Below are 17105 nucleotides of genomic sequence, written 5' to 3'. Positions count from 1 at the left end.
AAAAACAAACCCCCGAAAAACACCTGGGTCCTGGGCCACAACAGATTGTTTCCTGACCCAAGCAGGAGTCTTGATGAAAGGTATAATGAGGAAAATAAATAAAGAAAATTCTGATATTTCTCCTGTCATTTCTTTCTCAGTGCTTGGAGAGAGCCATGAAGTTTGCATTTGATGAGTTTCACCTCTGGTACCAGCTTGCCCTGTCCATGGTAGCTTGTGGAAAGGTAAGGTTCAAACTGAAGGACTTAGAAAGGGCACATTTTCCTCTGGCAGAGTGTATCTAGATTACTTGTTTGAATGTGCAAATCCATCAAATCCATGTATTTTGTGAGAGTAGGGGCTATCAGGCAACTATGTTGAAGGACAGTGCTCTCATTTTAGTCTCCGATTGCACTTTGTGGTCAGGTGCATGCATTTGGTATTGAGTAGTGTTCTTTCCATGTCATATTTGTTTCTCATTATCAGGGAGAAAATGGGTTTCATGCATCTGTGCAGGATGCTAAGTGTTATACAGCTGTCCGTTCTCTGCAGGTTCCACATAAATGTGCTTTGTATAAGAAAGAACTGATGTCTAAAACTCAACTCACTCTGTGTCTTTGGGCAGTTGACTTAAGCTGCAGCTTCTCCATATGATCAAGGAAATGTTAATGTTTTGTCATAGAGAGCTTGCAAGGTTTAATATTTTTGAAATGCTCGATACAAAATAAACTTTAGAAAAAGAAAGCATGTGTCAATATTGGAATGGTCATGTGTTTTGTATGTGTTGTTTTAAAATTAGTATATTTGTCAAAGTTATCAGTAAACCATTGAGATGGCTGAAATCTGGTTGTGAAAGGTAGGCAGTGGCAGCAGGAGCTGTTTTTTTATTAGTGTTAAAAGAGTGGACTTACTGTAAGAAATGTAGATGGTACAAAATGTAACCTTCCTGGAGTCCCCACCTACACTTTTTAGAGGTATGAGCGAATTGATGCTATGCATTGGTAGACCACTTAATGTGGTCGTATATTCTGTGCCCATGCAGTGTACAGGAATCCGTGGAGACCACCAACTAGCGGTCATCTGGCACACTGCATGTACTACAGTCCTTTTATGCGTATGAGCTGAGCTGGAAACAGTGGCTTTGGCATGGAAATGGGAGATGAATTGTCATCTTGGGCAATGTGATGTGTAAGTTGCTGCAAAACTTTGAAAATGTCTGAAGGGATTCCTTGACTTCTGTGAACATAGGCAAGGCCTTATGTTGGAAGACTGTCAGTTGTTAAGCATTTTACTTCAAGAAAATGGCAGAAAACCAAGAGAAAGTCTAATAAAGAGCATCAAATATGGCTAAGGGTACAGTAAGCAGGATTGTGGAGAGACTGAAATGATTAAGAGAAACAAGTCTTCAAGAGCTCTTAAAAGAAGGGGTTAATCTTGTTTGTGGTGGTTAGGACAAGATGTGATGGCTTCCAGTTGCAGCAACACAAATTCATGTGTCCTATTAAGAGGCACAAAAGGATAGTGGAACACTGGAAAAAGATTGCCCTGTGGAGGTTGTGTGGAACCTGCATCATTGGGCATCTGTAGAACACCCTGGGCAAATATGTAGTGCCACCTCTGTGAGGCACCAGGGGTGTACTCAGTGGGACTTTGCACACTCTTCACTCTGTTGTGGAACTCTACAGTTGTCTCTTTTTGAATAGAACAGATAGAGGTGATTTATGAGATACTAAAGCTTTGGCAACACAGATCAGCAGGGAGCTGAAGGGAGATGTTTAGACAGAAAGAACCTAGCAGATTCCTACAGAAGTTCAGTACAAGCATTTCAAAATCCAATTCCAAGTATGAAAACAATGGCTAGACTCAATCATGTATAAGGAAACCTGAAGCTACTAATGGAATACTTAAACAATGAGCTTGGTGACATGGTATTAATACTTGCACTGGTCTATGTCAGGTTGGGGGTTTACAAGTCATGTCCAGCTCTCCTTGGCATTCAGCTGGAGTTAGCACAGTCCTGCCCTCTGTGTCTTTACAAATCCTCCGGATACCTGATCTCTTGATACTGAGGACAACAATGACTACATAGGCTATGGTGGAAAGACACAGTATCTTCCCATAAACACAGGGCTTGTCTGGGAGCTTTATCGGCTTTTTACAAGTTGTTTGACCTGTTTCTCAACAGCAGATAATACTGTAGCTCTAGTAATCTGCTGGAGAGCAAATCTAGATTTTTAACTGCCAATGGTTGAGAATGAGTGTATGCAGAGAATAATTGTGGTTCAGTCGTAGGTTAGTATGATGATTAGAAATGCAGCCTTCTAATAACTTGTATGGCAGTTCTGTCCCTGTCCCTATATGTTTGCATACCTCTTCACCTTCCCTAGAAATTACTGAATATTTGGTACTTTAAAAAAAAAAAAATGGCAACACAAGTATCCATCTCTATAACTGCCCTGTCTTTTCAGATTTTCAAGTATGTCATGTCTTTTTGCCTGTACTTTAAATATTTACAAGGTAAAATGTCCTAATCTTGCCTGTTGATGTAAAAGCTCTAAATGTTCTGAGCCCTATATAGGTCAGAGGGAATTCCCTTACCCAGCAGTCCCATCTGTGCAGTATTTCGCTTCTAATCCCAAAGTATTCCCTGAGGATTCCTGTTGTATACTCTGCAATGCGTCATCTTGCTAATGGGAAATGTGGCATACATTTTTATGTTGCTTTGGAGCTTGATAGCAGGACAGAGTTCATTTAAAAGTAAGTGCTCCAGTGTTGCAGAAAGAACTGATGAGAAAACAGTGTGGTCTGTCTAGACTGCAGAATGCAGAGTACACTTGAGCTTTTATAGGTAAAGATCTGTTTTCACCTGTCTCAGTCACAGCCAATTCCTGATCTCATTTCTTGGTAATGAAATCTCACATCCTGCAGCATTACTCGTTTGGCAGTGCAGCAAATCATGCTCATAAATCCTGGGCACAACAGGAACAGTTCTATCAAACTGTAAATGCTGGAAACTTTGGTTTATCTTTTTTTTTTAATGTTTTTAGGATTTTCACACTTTGACCTTCTTGAAAGTGCTGTAAAATCCTATCTTGCCTTCTATTCTACACTGAATTTAACTAGTGTTACTTTTATTTTGTTCATTCATCTTCAGATTAATTCAGTCGAGTTGAGTTTCAAAGTCGTTTAGTCCTCTACCAGCCAAAAATTGCCAAATGGTGATTGTCATTTTTCACAAGTGATCAGTCTGAATGTCAAGCCAGTCACCTAGGCTCATTACTGCATGTAGGCTTGAGTTTACACATTATTCTGAAAAGCATGTGTCTCAAAAAAATAGGCACATCACTTCAGTAAGTTCCTGCAGGCCTTGGGGCTTCTAAAACAGTGAATGAAAAAACTCAGAGAAGCATAACCTTCCTGTCTGTCTTTTATCCATTTAAGTGGTGGAAATAATGAAGTAACAGCAATTTCACTTCCCTGTGTTTCTCAGCAGCTTGCATAATGAGAGAGATGGTGTGGTCTGGTTGTTTTTTAACCCATTCTTAGAAATGCCTGTTATACTGAGTTGTATATTCTCTAAACAAAGAAGGCATGTATACTTAAATTACTGAAATCCACCATTACATTTGGAAGACTTATGTAGGCAATTTTAGATGAAATGCTGAGAAACCCTAGACAATGGCAAAGACATGGTGATAGTTGTCCTGTGTCACCAAGTGCAGTTCTGGATAGGCAAAAGAGGTTTAAATTAGTCTAATGCTGTACCCTTGTTCTTGTTGTGCTGGAAAACTGAATGCTGAGTTCTTCAAAGATGCTTTAAGTTGCTTCTGCTGGTAATAACCTTGGCAATGTGGTAATACAACAGCTAGAGGCTGAGTGGGCATAGCAGCTCCCTGGCTCTGCTGCCATGCATGGACAGGCTGGAGCCTGATTGGCGAGTGGTATGATAGCCGGATGCCATCTGGCAGAGTCCTCAGGCAGTGAGATGAGCCACTGTCCTGCTGCCAGAGTAAAATGAGTGCAGACAGTTGCATCTGTTTGTCTCAAGATTTTGAAAAAGTGACCAGTATTCAGCAGCATGGGGAAAGGAAGGACCAAACTCTCATTTACAGAGTAGAGATGACTTTGTAGTCTTGACAGTGGTGAAGAGAAAGAGAGCTGCTTGGGGCAGACTTGTTCTGTGCTGCTGCTTTCCAGCTAAACACTTTCCACTGGAGGTCATGAAGGTTACCAGCACACAGCTCTCCTGCAGACTAGGGTAGCTCTACCGACGTTTCTGAAGTCGGAGGCAAAATTGTCATAGTGTCTAGATGATGTATTACAAGCACAAGGGATGTGAAATAGGGTCCTTGTGCACTCACAAGCATTTCATTGGCCTTGGACCAGTTGGATCAGTTACATGTTCCTTGTTCAGATTTCTGTCCCCTTCCACACCTAATACCCTCACACAGGACCTAGCCTTGGTGTTCCAAAGTGTCACTGGAGCTCTCTGGGAGTAGAGACTCAGGAGTGCATCGTGAGCGGGCTCTAGGTTAAACTTAGGTATTTAAGAAAGTCTTCTAGATCTGCATTGTGTCTTCTTTACCTGTCAAACTGCTTAAGGGAAAGATAAACTGTGAAAATATGTGCCTTCAACAACATGAGGCAACACCAATGCCTCTCTTTTACCTACTACCCAAGGAAGTGAGATTCGTATTTAGTGACAATGATTTGCTGTTTTCCTAGGGCTTTTCCTAGGGGTTTTCCTGTTTTCTTCAAGGATAGCTGTGAAATTATTCTGTGAACAATGAATCTACTTTGTCTAAAAGTGCTGGGTGCCCTGACTGAGCCATTCAACTCTCATAAGTCTTAATCTCTCATGTCCAGTGAATGTTTATTGTTGTTTGGTGTATGGAGTGCGTAGAAACATTTTCACACTCACGTTTAATGTTTCTGCCCAAAAATCCCCCCCAGCACAACTTGGTTAGTGAATTAAGAGCTTTAGGATGTGTGTTTTTTGAGAGGAGGGGTGGGGAGCAGTATAGCCTTAGCCAGCTGAAGGAAGCCTGGAACATCTGCTAGGAGAGGATAATCTGCTTTTACCCCTCATACTGTATACTCCTTGAGGGGATGAAGTGCATCAAAAAGTGACTAAAGAAGAGCTCAGGAACAATTAAAGGATCTGTGGGGAAAAGCCTCTGTGAGAGCTCAGTGGAGCTGGAAGCGGGTACCTGGAGGCAAGGGCTGTGTTCAGCAGGCCTTGTATTGCTGATGTGTTCCTGGGGTGCCTGGCACAAAGCTCTCCAGCCCTTGGGAACATTGTCAACTCAGTGCTCGCCTTGAGGATAGCAATTGTGTGACTTCAGAAACAGCTGCATTGTTGCTCATCACCCCCAGCCCCTGATAGCCCATACAGAGGACACCATAGGAACAATGGTCAACATTACCACATAGATAGATAGATAGATAGGCTTGGCAGTAGGGAATATAAACTCCAAGCATGGTACCTTGCAAAAGCAGGCAGATAAAGCAGCTTTCAACTACATGAGGTGCTCCTTTCTGCTCATACCCTTTATGTTTGTTCATGTTTAAGGCACAGAGGAAGAAATCGTCATGCTTGTCTACCTGAATGGTTTTCTTAATCACATAACGATTCAAGAGGTGTCTTGTGTTATACAAGGGAAAATAATCGCATCCTCCTTGGCTTATGTCATTCAGCTGTGTTTCTGAGGGAGCAGGCTCCAGCTCTTCCCAGAGCTAATCTTGCAGTGTCACTGTGCTACTCTTGGCTGCTCAGCAATTGGAGATGTTGCAGCCTTGCCCAGGGCTTGTTCTGGCAGCATTTTTAGGGTTTTGAAACTAGTCTTACACAGCCATGAACTTTGATTTTGGAGCCCTTAGCAAGTTGCTAATACATACTGGTCATAGCCAAATAACAACAAGCTAATGTCTGAGCTGCTCATATCTGTGTTGCACCCAAAAAAAAGGAATCTTCCCCTTATTTAAACAGTGCAGCAAAAGCAGATGTCTCTAAGTGCTTCGAGGAGCTTCAGGTTTGACTCAGCCATGCCTGTACTGCCAACATACAGCTTTCCAGAAGGTTAGAAGGAAAGTTATAAATATATTTAATACATAATTCTACAGCAACAGCAGACAAATTTTATGATTTAGGCTGTTCCTTCTGTTGGTTTCCTTGCAAAAGCTTAGGCTGTTGCTAGGCAACTGGCATAAAAAAAAGTACATTTCTCTTTGTATTGCAGGCAGGAACCTTGGGAGCAACAGAGGCCTCAGATGGCTCCTTAAATAGCATTGCTGGGGAACGAAAGTTAAAATATTGAACATCCATTGGTTAAAGATCGTGTTACAAAGGTCAGCTGTCTAGGGGATATTCAATAGTTCGGTTTCGTTTGGCGCAAAGGAAAGATTAGAAGGGAGTTTGCCTGTATGCTGTAGATAGTACAAAAAATGGAAATTTCCTAAGATGCCTGACTGTCAAGCAGAATACCTAGGTGGGCTATATAATTACCTTCAGGCTTAACTCTCTTTCCTTGACAGAAAGTGTGAAGTGAGGTGTTTGTCACAATTAGCAAGGGCAAATGTATGCTTCTAGATCTTAGAATTTAAGAGGTACTTTTAAGAGGGAGTGTTGGAAGCTGCTTAACTCCAATGCTGGAATTTGCTAAATATGAGGTAAAAGAAAAGGGAGAGAATTGGTCCTTGTGTTAAGAGAAGTAAATATCTTAGGGGAATAATGTTAATGCTGAGGGGTTCACAGAAATCTCTGAATTCAAAACAACTAATTCCAGAGTTCTCAATTGCTGGCTCACACTGTCATCTTTCTGCCTTGGTTCAAGGTCATTTATAGTTAAATGTCTGTGAATCCCAGGATACAGGGAATATTAATTCTTGTATAGTGATGAAAGATTTCCTCTCCTTCCCCACAATCCCTTTGAAATAATGCAGTTTTTAAAGTCAGATAGGATGATGCTAGCAGTACTGGTTGTGGAGATTCATCTCTGTACTAAACTGCCAGGTGAACTGGGAATGAGGCTGTCTACCAAAACCACCACCATGAGGTGAAAAGTTTTTCCCTCTGGCTAAAAAGTATTGCCAAAGAAGCAAAAAAAATAGAAAAGTCTTTGGAACCTTTGCAAGAGGAGAGCAATTATTTATAGCATGTCAAAGTTTGTCTGGCATGATTTACTGTCTGGGAATTCTTCTTTCTTTTACTTATATCTGTGGTTTCTTATCTTCTAAATATGAAACAAGTTCCTAACATCCTTCTTTTGTTGCTTTGGTATAGTGAGAGAGCAGAGGAGGGGAAAGAAAATTACGCTGGAGTAAGCTAGGAAAACCAGCATTTGGGCAGCATCTATGAGTTTATCATAACTGATGGCAAGACCTCATGTACAAGAATCTTTGAGGAGTATGTCTTCATGCTTTATTATTGAATTAGTAAATGGGGAATGAGAATTGTGTTCTGTATTTGGATAGTTGTTTTTCTTTACATTTTACTCCCTTAAAGGATTCAAAATCATGGCTGCTGTAATTGCTTAGGGGAAGGTGTCTTCTCCTCCCTTCTCCTTCCCCATAGCTTCCTTGTGATTTCTTACTGGAGATCAAGAAGTGTCCTTGCCCCTAAATTGCATGTGGTACATACAGCTCTTTCAGAAGCCTGTATCAAAAGCAACCATTTATCAGTATTGCTTTCTACTTCCCAGAAACTGCCTAATTTTTTTCTCAGAAACTGTTGTAAAGGATGTTTGTGATCTCCGCAGAAGAAAACTACGGTATGTAAGTAGATTAGATGAGGGGAAAATTGACAAAGAAAACCAACTTTGTACAGATCTTGGATTTAAATATGCAACAGTAGTGCCATGTTCATCTTTGTCTCCATTTTAAAAACCCTGAAGTTGTTGTTATGTGAAGGATTGAGATGCCCAATCAGGTATTTGAAATTCTTAAGTCCCTTATTCTTTTTGAAATTTCTTCGATGGCTGAACATTCTCATTAGAACAGCATTTCCATTCCATAACCTGATTTGAACTGTGTGCTTTGTTGGTCATAACAAAGGGAGGACGGTCATGAATCTTAAATCTGATGAAGATCCCAAGGCTGAGAACTTCTACATTAGACCTCCCATAAGCAAAATTTAAACCCCCATGAGGCAGCTGTCAGCAAGTTTGCCATTTTTTTAAACCATGTCTGTTTAACAGGTCTGTGTGTGTTTGAGGGAACGTTAAAAGCCTTCTTCCCAGAGAGAGGCCAAATGAGACCCAGAGGCAAATCCCTAGTTTTCTGAAGTCCTTGGGAACTGGTTCCAGTGCAGTCATTATAATCCAACAATTAGCAAGCTAAACGGAAAGAACTGAAATCCTGTCTTGAATTATGATGTGAGCCCCTCTAAAGCTCAGAATTATGAGTAGGAAGCATGCACTGAATTGGAGTTCAATTTCTGCTCTTCTCAAAACATTCCTCACCAATAAATCTAATTATTATTGCCTTGCAGTGAATCTCGCAAACAATGTGCTTGGCTGCCTGGTCCACCCACTCTAAGTGAAAGAATATGTACATTTTAATATCAGATTATTTCAATGTTGTACAAACACTGTTTCATATTAAGTATTTTTACAAACCAGTGACATCTGTATTCAGTAATGAGTGGATAATATTTTTCTCCTGGATATTAATGTCTGTAATTAGTATCTTTAAGAAACCTTGATACTATATGTCATGCCAGTCTCCCCTAAGTAAGGTCACTGTGGAAGTGGGATATTATTTCTCCTGTCATTCCTTGACTAACATTTTCATCATCTATGTAAAATATCTGCTGAGTAAAGTTTTCAAGGTGAAATTACATAATGGCTCTTGAATTTTTAAAATGCAGCTGGGGAGAAAGGCTTCATATCACCCTGTTTCTAAAACCCCTTCTGCTCCATATGTTTAGTTGCAAATTTTATAAACCTCTTTAAAGTGACATAACTTTGTAAATGTTTAAGAAGCAGTGTGGAAACTGTGGCTTTCACTCTTGTAAACCCATGTTCAGAAGCTCCCGAGTGCATGTAATAAAGTGACTCCACATTTGAGGTGTTTGGGTGTAGACACAGGCTGGGACATTCTGCTTTGCAGCATTGAGTAGTCACTGTTTTGCAGTTGCCTCCTGAGCAGACTTGGGACTTGTATCACTTCTCTTCTGATGTACACCTGGGGAAGTCCTACGGCTGTGGCCCAAATTAGGACAGGCCTGTGACTGCTTTGGTTTGTGCTAGTGCTGGTTGTGCTGACCCACAGGAGAGCTGTCACCAGCTCCCAGGTGCCTCCTGCTTTCCCTGCAGTCACGCTGCTGATGGGGAGCTGAAAAACCACCACTGGGTTCCGTTTGTGTCTGTTTCTGCAACCTTTGACTATGGACAGTGTCTTTTACATATCTGGCCTTTTTAATTCACTTTTGCATGGTGAGATGACAAGGATGGATGGAGTTCAGTTGCGGATATACTGACTGTCATGGTGCATGTTGTCCCGCTGGCACATTTATTTTTTCTGGAAGCACCTGTGAGGTTGGATTATATGTAGAAGAGCAAGAAGATGATGTGCCAGGTAGGTTCCTTGTGGAGTTCGCTTGGATTTCCAACATGTCCAGTATGCTACTGGGAATACCAGCTGCTTGCAATGCAGGTAGCATTCTGTGAGAGAGAGGAGTAAGATGCCATTAAAACCTGAGATACGACTTGTTCTGAACAAATAGATGTCAGAGAGGCTCATTCTGAGGGATGCTAGTCACCTTGTGACAGCAAAGCCTGGTGATGTGTTCCTTCCTGTATCTAAGAGCTGAATTACCCATGTCTTTATTTCTGAGAGGGATGAGGTAATGGTTCAAGCTCCAGGACAAAGTTTATTGATTCCCATCTTTGCTCTGAGACAAGCTTCCTTCTGGCTTTAGGCAAATTGTGCGTTTTGAATTGTAAAATGGCAACTCTTTCCTTACTTTTATTGATCATACCTGATGCTCTAGGTAAGGGGAAGCAAGAGGAAGAACATAGGGCATGCCGTTGCTCTTCTTCAGACCACACATCAGAGTGTGCTTTTCAAGTGGCAGGGTTTGCTCTCTGCTGCCGTGGAGCTCAGATCTTTGATTATGAAACCCCTCTTAGTATGAGCATGGCTGATGTACATCTGTTTTTCCATCTTTTCAGACTCCCTTCTAAGCAAATTCCTAACCAGGCTTTTAAATGCAGTAGCAAGAGGTGGACCTTCAGTTCTGTGGAGAAAGGAGTCAGCAGGCGCAGCCCGATTTGGTGTGGCAGGAGGGAGGGGAAGTGCTCATGTCTGGTGGGAAGCTGCCATGCAGGGAATTGCAGCAGACACCAGATTCAGATGCCTGTGCTGGTCAGAATTCTGGTAGGGAGAGCCTCTGGGGGCCAGGAGGAGATGCCTGGGACCCGATAAGAATAGCTGTTATTTTGACTTTACAAGCTTTTGTTGCCGCTCTCCTGTATTATGGAAAGGCCATGACTATTTAATGTGCTGCTGAGCAGGAACACTGAGTCAGAGAGGCCTGCATGTGTCTTGGGACTATGTGGAAGAGTTTAGGAGGAAAGGGGCACGCAAGGAGAAATTCTAAAAGAATAAAACTTCTCCTTTCTCAAGGATGAGAAAATTTGAGTGGATCAGGGATCAGTAGTAAGGAAGGTTTAATCATGATAGAAACTGTGGTTTCAGGTGGGATGGGCTGGGAGACTGTGATAGGGTAACTTTTTTTGCCTCCTCATCAGCTGACTAGGTCTTCATACCACCATCTCAGACCAGAGCTTTCCTCCTTCTCCTTTAAACCATCTGAAATGTGGCAGCCATGAGTATGTGCTGTAAAAAGCAATGTTTGCAGAGCACATTGAATCATAACAGCTGTGTAACTGCTAATCTTAATAAGTGTCCTCATTAATGGTAACCTAACACCAGGAAGACAGCAAGAGTTTCATGGGCTTTCTTTCTAAGAAGTATCTTGCTTGGACTGCCCACTGAACAGTGTATTCATCTGCAGTTGCTTGCTCCACCCTTTGTATGGTGGGGTTCCAGTTGTATTCTTATATGTCCTGGAATTGTAGAAGACATAAAACAACCTACCAGGCAGATTACTTTAGCTGCATAAACCTCTCTGAGTAGAGTTGGCCTAAAATGTTAATGTACTGGAGGATAAGCTCTTTATGATCTTTTTGATCTGTCTTACTGGGACATGGTTATGTGCAAAGAAAACTATAGCAGAATTCTTGTATATTGAGAGGGCAGAGTTAAAATAACCAGTGCATTAACAGCTAAGGAAAACTTTCTTGTGCACAGCCAGGGCTGGCTCTTTGGTGTGTTTCCTCTGAGCGTGGGAAGGGCATGTGTTTGTGTGCACATGTGCACACACATGTGTCTGTGTGTGGAGGTGGGAATAAAGTTGCTAACTTGTTGCTGACGTGATTCTTTTCTCCATAATACTTCTTTGTACATGTCACTGAAATATCTTGCTTGGACTCTGTAACAGCATTGTCTAATCACCCTTTTTTATTTCCTCCTTCTCTCTCCCACTTCTCTTCCAGTCGGCATATGCTGTGTCGGTGCTCAAAGAATGTGCTAAACTGCGACCTACGGATCCCACCGTTCCTCTTCTGGCTGCCAAGGTCTGCATTGGGTCGCTGCACTGGGTAAGCAAGCTGATGCAATTCTTATTATGTAACAGGTCAGGTTCTGCAGCGGCAGTGCCATAGTGTAGTTGCAGTGGGAAGAAAGGGAATCCCTGCTAAAAATCATGCACATGTGTGCCTTTTAAAAAAAGTGTAAATCCCAGCAAGAAATTTTGCAGTGAGTTGTTGAAATGTGTTTTACTGGCATATTAAAAAAAGGAGGAGGGTGGAAAGCCGTAACAGCCATGCTGAGGACTGCTGCTTCAACTGAGTGTTGTGTTGAATTGGCCACTCTTGTAGCCCCTGGAAGAAAAAAGTTAATAGTTATAAGTGGACTGTTAGACAGTTTGAGTCCACTGGACAACTCAGTCCTGTGTTCTTGATGTGTCAGTGTTTTGTGCTCTGGATGTGTTAATGTATGCCCTAGAAGAAGAGTGGGAGTGGAAGTTGGTGCCCGTGGTTATCCAAAGGAGCAGAAACATTTGTCACTCTTTTGCTACTTGGTTTAATTAACTGAATAGCAGCCTGCTGTTCTCACCTGTCCTCACCACGAGGTGTCCCTGCAGTCAATGAAGGATTACAATTGCTAGTAGAAGTAAAACAAAGATGCAAGAAAACATGAAAGAAAACACTAAAAGAATCTGCCCAGATTTTGGTGAAAAGTTCTTTCACATTTGCTGTTGTGCCCTCTTACCCCTGCCTCCCCATCCTCTCCATCCCTATGTGGTGAAAGCTGGTGTTCAGCTAAACTTGAGTTCTGTCAGTTGACACCACCATGAGGAAGGCCATCTGGTTATGTATGTTTTTGAATGAAACTGTTCAGACTGTAATGGTTAAACTTATATATGAGTCAGCAAGAACTGGGCAGCATCTTGTTCTAGGAAAAATCTTCTAGGTCTGAGGGCCTTCAGAGAATCCTTCCTGAACTACCCAACCTACCTTTGCTCTACATACAAGCAATTCAGCTTTGTACCCATAGCTCAGTATCTAAATTTTGAGGGCTGAAAGTCATTCAGTGATATAAAATAACGTTCACAGTGAATATTATTTTTTAAAATGAAGCAAATAAGGTTTTTTTCTGTTCTTATAGATGTAAAACAATGTGAAAGCCAGGCATTACAACTGTGTCGACCAGGCTTACTAGTGTCTCTGATGAAGTTTTCAAAGCACAACTAGGATATAAAAAATACCTTGTTATAGAGACACTTAGAAAAGACAGTGAGGCTGTAATTCAGTTCCACCTCTGTCCTTGGGCAATCCTGCATCTTCAGACTTCTCATATATGGCAGAGCTGGTAAAGCAAAAGGCGAACCCTAAAAAATAAGAAAGGGAAGAAGGGAAAAATGAGCTGGTTTTTTGACTATTGCAAAGCAAGATGGTTTTTTCTTTTATCTACTGCTTTTTCAGTGTTACTTAATCAGACTGTGGATTAGAACCGGAGTGCAGTATGAAATGAAAACATGATTTCACAAGAGGGTAATTTTACTGCAGTTATCTAGAGCACAACCTTATGAACTAAAACCAAATTAAAAATATTCCTCTCCCCTCTTCCTTTCAGTCACTGGCCTGTGATCTACCCTCATATGAAATTTGATGATGGAATAGAAGAGTTTTAATTAAGGAGAGTCAGAGGGAAATCAGAGCATCTTTTAAAAGAACTGAAATGATAGGTTCCCACATCTCACAGTCAAAGGGATGCTTCTGATATTACTGCCAGACTCCTGTGACTAATAAAGACCTTCCTGCTTAGCAGAGCTGTTTTTCTAAATGTCATCCTTACAGTAATTATTTGCATTTAAATTACATGGCAATCAAATCAGAATTGAATAATTTAAACTGGAAGTGAACAAGTTGATCAATGCCAGTATAAATAGAAAGGAGGGATAGACATGGCACGGGAACTGTCTAATGGACAAATATTAACAGTTGCAGATACTCAAATACATCTTGCTTTTCAGAACATATAAAACACGATTAATTTCTCAATTAGGAAATATATCTATGTATTTGATTGCTGGCTAGGCAGGAAAAGGATGAAATCAGATCAACATTTATCCAAATTAAACAGCTGATTTATGTCCTGCATCTGTCTACTATATGCTTTTGGTGCAGTATTATATCCAGTTTGTTTATAGCCCATGGGCAAACAGTACTTAGTCTTTTTTCAGTTACTAGCAATAAAGAAAACCCCAAAACACAACATTTATGCAGCTGGATAATTACAGAATGCCATAAGAAGCACAGAACAGTTTCTTTCATGATTAATCTAGTGATCACTTAACTCGTTTTGTTGGCTTTGTACATGATGTCTCAGCGCACTTTAAAAACCAGGGGAAAAAAAATTAATTGAAATGTAGTGTAGTGATTTACAACACTGAGGATGCTCAGATCACATCTATGAAATAATCCCTCAATGGAGAACAAATCAAAGTGAAAACATGCATACATTCATACAGTGCCATGCAAATCAATGTATAACAGAGCCTGATGCGGAAAAGAACTGAACCGCCCCCAGCTTCTGTTGTGACAGTATGACCAGATTATTAGCTGATGTAAATTGGCACTACTCCACTGGCATATTAGTGGCACCATGCTGGCTTACATCAGGAGATGATCTGCCCCATCAACCACTAGCTTTTAGGATGGGGCCTGCAGTAAACAACTGAATGGTATAAGCAGTGTTTTGGTTACCTTTTTCAGAATTACAGGTTTTCAAAATCGTTAAAAAAAAAAAAAAGGTGTAAACAATAAATCAATACTTGATTCATTCTAAAGCTTAAGCCAGTAGTCTTGGAGGACCAGAAAACTCCAAAACTAGCGCACCTATATAAACCACATTTGTATGGTCAGGATGCAGTCAGGCCTGTACCTAATACAAATACAAAAGTTTTCAGCGAAGCTTGAATTTTTATATACTGTATCTAGCCCATTACACAGGTGTTACAAATGTGTTTGTAGTGGGCTCAGAATTACTTTTGAGGCGTCATGCTGCTGAGCCTTCCAGTTTGCTTGGGTTTCAGCATGCCATTTGCTGAATTTGCATGTGGATGATTTCTGTCATGTGAACACAAAGCCCATTTGTGTTTAGCCAGCTGTCTTTTAGCTTTCTAGAATGCACTAGGAAGTCTTTGAGTATTGTAGTTCAGAGTATTGTTTTAAATTTTCATAGGAAAAAAGTTGAAGTAGCTTTCGCTGGAATATGTCCATACTGAGGTTGTCCTGCCTTGCTCCACTATAAATTCAGAGTTCCGCTTGCTAAAAGGCTTCCTGCAATTTCCTCTTTCACTCAGCCTTCCCTGGCGCAGCCTCAGCTGAATGCTCACTTGCCTATTTTGGCAGTGACTTTGAGTTGCAGCATGAGTTGTTGTTTTTAATATTTTAATAGTACAGTACTGTTAATTTCACTACTAATCTAGGTTCTCCAGGATCCTGTTATGGCAGGTCTTGTGAAAATACTAAAAAAGGAACTTCTGCCTACAGGCAAGTGTTAGATATTGAATTTCTCCATTTTAGGAGCCTTATTTAAAGCATTTAGGATTACTGTGATGCTTTCCTGTGTCTTTTAGTCTATTGATTTCAATGGAGACATATTAAAAACCTTGTAAATACACACAAAGCGAAATGGACTGCAATGCTAGGATAGGCTTGAATCTTCTGGAACTCTGCTCTGACAGAAACCAGGACAACATGAGGCATGTTCTTGCAATTTTCATTGCACCATAGTTGATACAATAGCAATAGTGCTGTAGTGTAGAACTTGCGTAGCACTGAATGATGCCGGAATTACCAGCTGGTATGAACTTTTGGGGGGACTTCATCCCATGGCGAAAGCTGAAGCACAAGATGGTGCTGTGCCTGAGACTTTTCCCTCATTTCTTTCAACTGATATGCACAGTGAAGTGTTCTGCTCCAGCACTTTGCTGGGAAGACAGGGAATGTCAGGGAAAGGGAGAAGTGTGGTGTTGGGCCAGGGCAGACCATGCGTGGAGTCATAAAAACTGAGTAAGACATACCTTGAGGTCAGGACATCGTGGTGTGTGTGTGTTGGGGGAGGCTGGCAGGATGTAGATTTAGAGCTGCATACTTCTGAGGTAATAGCTTATCATTCATTACTTTCAAAGACCACTTAATCGGAGAGTGCTTCTCTCTCCTTCTGTCTGTTGTTGACCCTGCCACTGTAGATAATAAGTGCTGTGCATGTGCTTGTACCCAGTCACTTAGGAGCCCTGAAGTTGCCTGGAAATGCTTAGGTCTTATTGCAGTATGAATAGTATTGAAAGATCAAATCTAGTCCTGTTCCCAGATTTATTCTGCCTGCCGAGTGGACATTCTAGAGGATTGACATCCCTGGAGTGAGAGGCTACTGAGAAAGCAATGAATGGCAAGGAGCTACTAGAGATTTCTTCTGTCTTTTAAAAGACATTCTTGCTTACATCACCACTACTGTTACTGGGGCAATCCCATGGGTTTTAAACATTAAAAATGACCAAGAATTTTTCCTTCCATACATCTTCTTTATGAACAGACCACTCTCACTACAGTGGAGGAAAGGCCTGAGTATTCTTAAGTGCTGAGGGCTGAGCTTAGACACAGAGTAAGTTGATGGGCTTTACAACGGTGACACAAAGAAAATGCTGACTGGACCAACCATAGAAAACACAGGATTTTTTTTTCTGACACAGGTAACATGTCATTAGCTCTATATGCTGTAAACATCTGTGGGACAAAACCTTTTCGTTAGACTATACCTTATTGATCACTTTCTTCCTATAATTTTTCCACTAAACATTCTCTTTTCACAATATTTATTTTCTTCTCTTTGAATTATTCTCTATACCTACAACCCAGTGTCATGAAAATTAAAAGAAGATTTCAATTCAACAAGGTAATATCATGTGTAATTTTGCATAGATACCCTTTTCGTAGGATTTGGGTCACTTAAGTACTTGGGTATCATTCAGTGTCACTGGTGTCCAAACTCGCCTACTTCACTAACCTTGTCTGCTGTCCTAAGTCCAGTGTCATTTGATGTATTTCCTGCCTCTTCCCTTGTGTGCTCCTCTTTTTTGGTGCAGCAAGGTGCCATTTTCATGCTGCTGTACATCATCAATTTGCTTGTCTTCAGTTGTTCTAAATGTGTGCTGGTGAGAACTGCAGCTCTCACTTAGTCTTAGAGGGTGTTGATTCAGTGGGGTAGGGCTTGAGCTTTTCTAAAAACAAGCTGGGTGGCAGTTGGAAACCAGCTGGGTGGCACTAGGCCAGGGGACAGCACCTGCTGTTCTCCACTCCCTTGTCAGTATGCCCCTGGGCTTGGCTGGAGCACACACCAAAAGCTGCAGTCAAGTAACAAGGGTGGCTGGAACAGCCAGTCTCTGTACCAGAGGAAACAGCCCTCAGGGTAACACAGCTAGCAATTGTTCTTTTTCTATCAAACATGATGGAGGCAGTAGAAGGGGAAAAAAAACAACCAGCCTCACAGTATTA

General features: G+C 41.2%; 1 protein-coding gene across 10 annotated transcripts in view; it reads left to right on the top strand.

The window, feature by feature from the left end:
- The window catches only part of TTC7A (tetratricopeptide repeat domain 7A), a 172185-nt gene that overhangs the window by 44219 nt on the left and 110861 nt on the right, over positions 1 to 17105 (top strand). For all 10 annotated transcript variants that reach the window (XM_051782864.1, XM_051782866.1, XM_051782872.1 and 7 more), the window contains 2 exons: positions 141 to 224; positions 11538 to 11642. In XM_051782864.1, the coding sequence (XP_051638824.1) occupies positions 141 to 224; positions 11538 to 11642 (189 nt within the window). The remainder of the gene's footprint in view (positions 1 to 140; positions 225 to 11537; positions 11643 to 17105) is intronic.

This window comes from Manacus candei, unplaced genomic scaffold (genome assembly GCF_025592945.1).
Source record: "Manacus candei isolate 608988 ecotype Guabito, Panama unplaced genomic scaffold, ASM2559294v1 h1tg000017l, whole genome shotgun sequence".
NCBI lineage: Eukaryota > Metazoa > Chordata > Aves > Passeriformes > Pipridae > Manacus > Manacus candei.
This window is presented reverse-complemented; position numbering and strand designations above follow the sequence as displayed.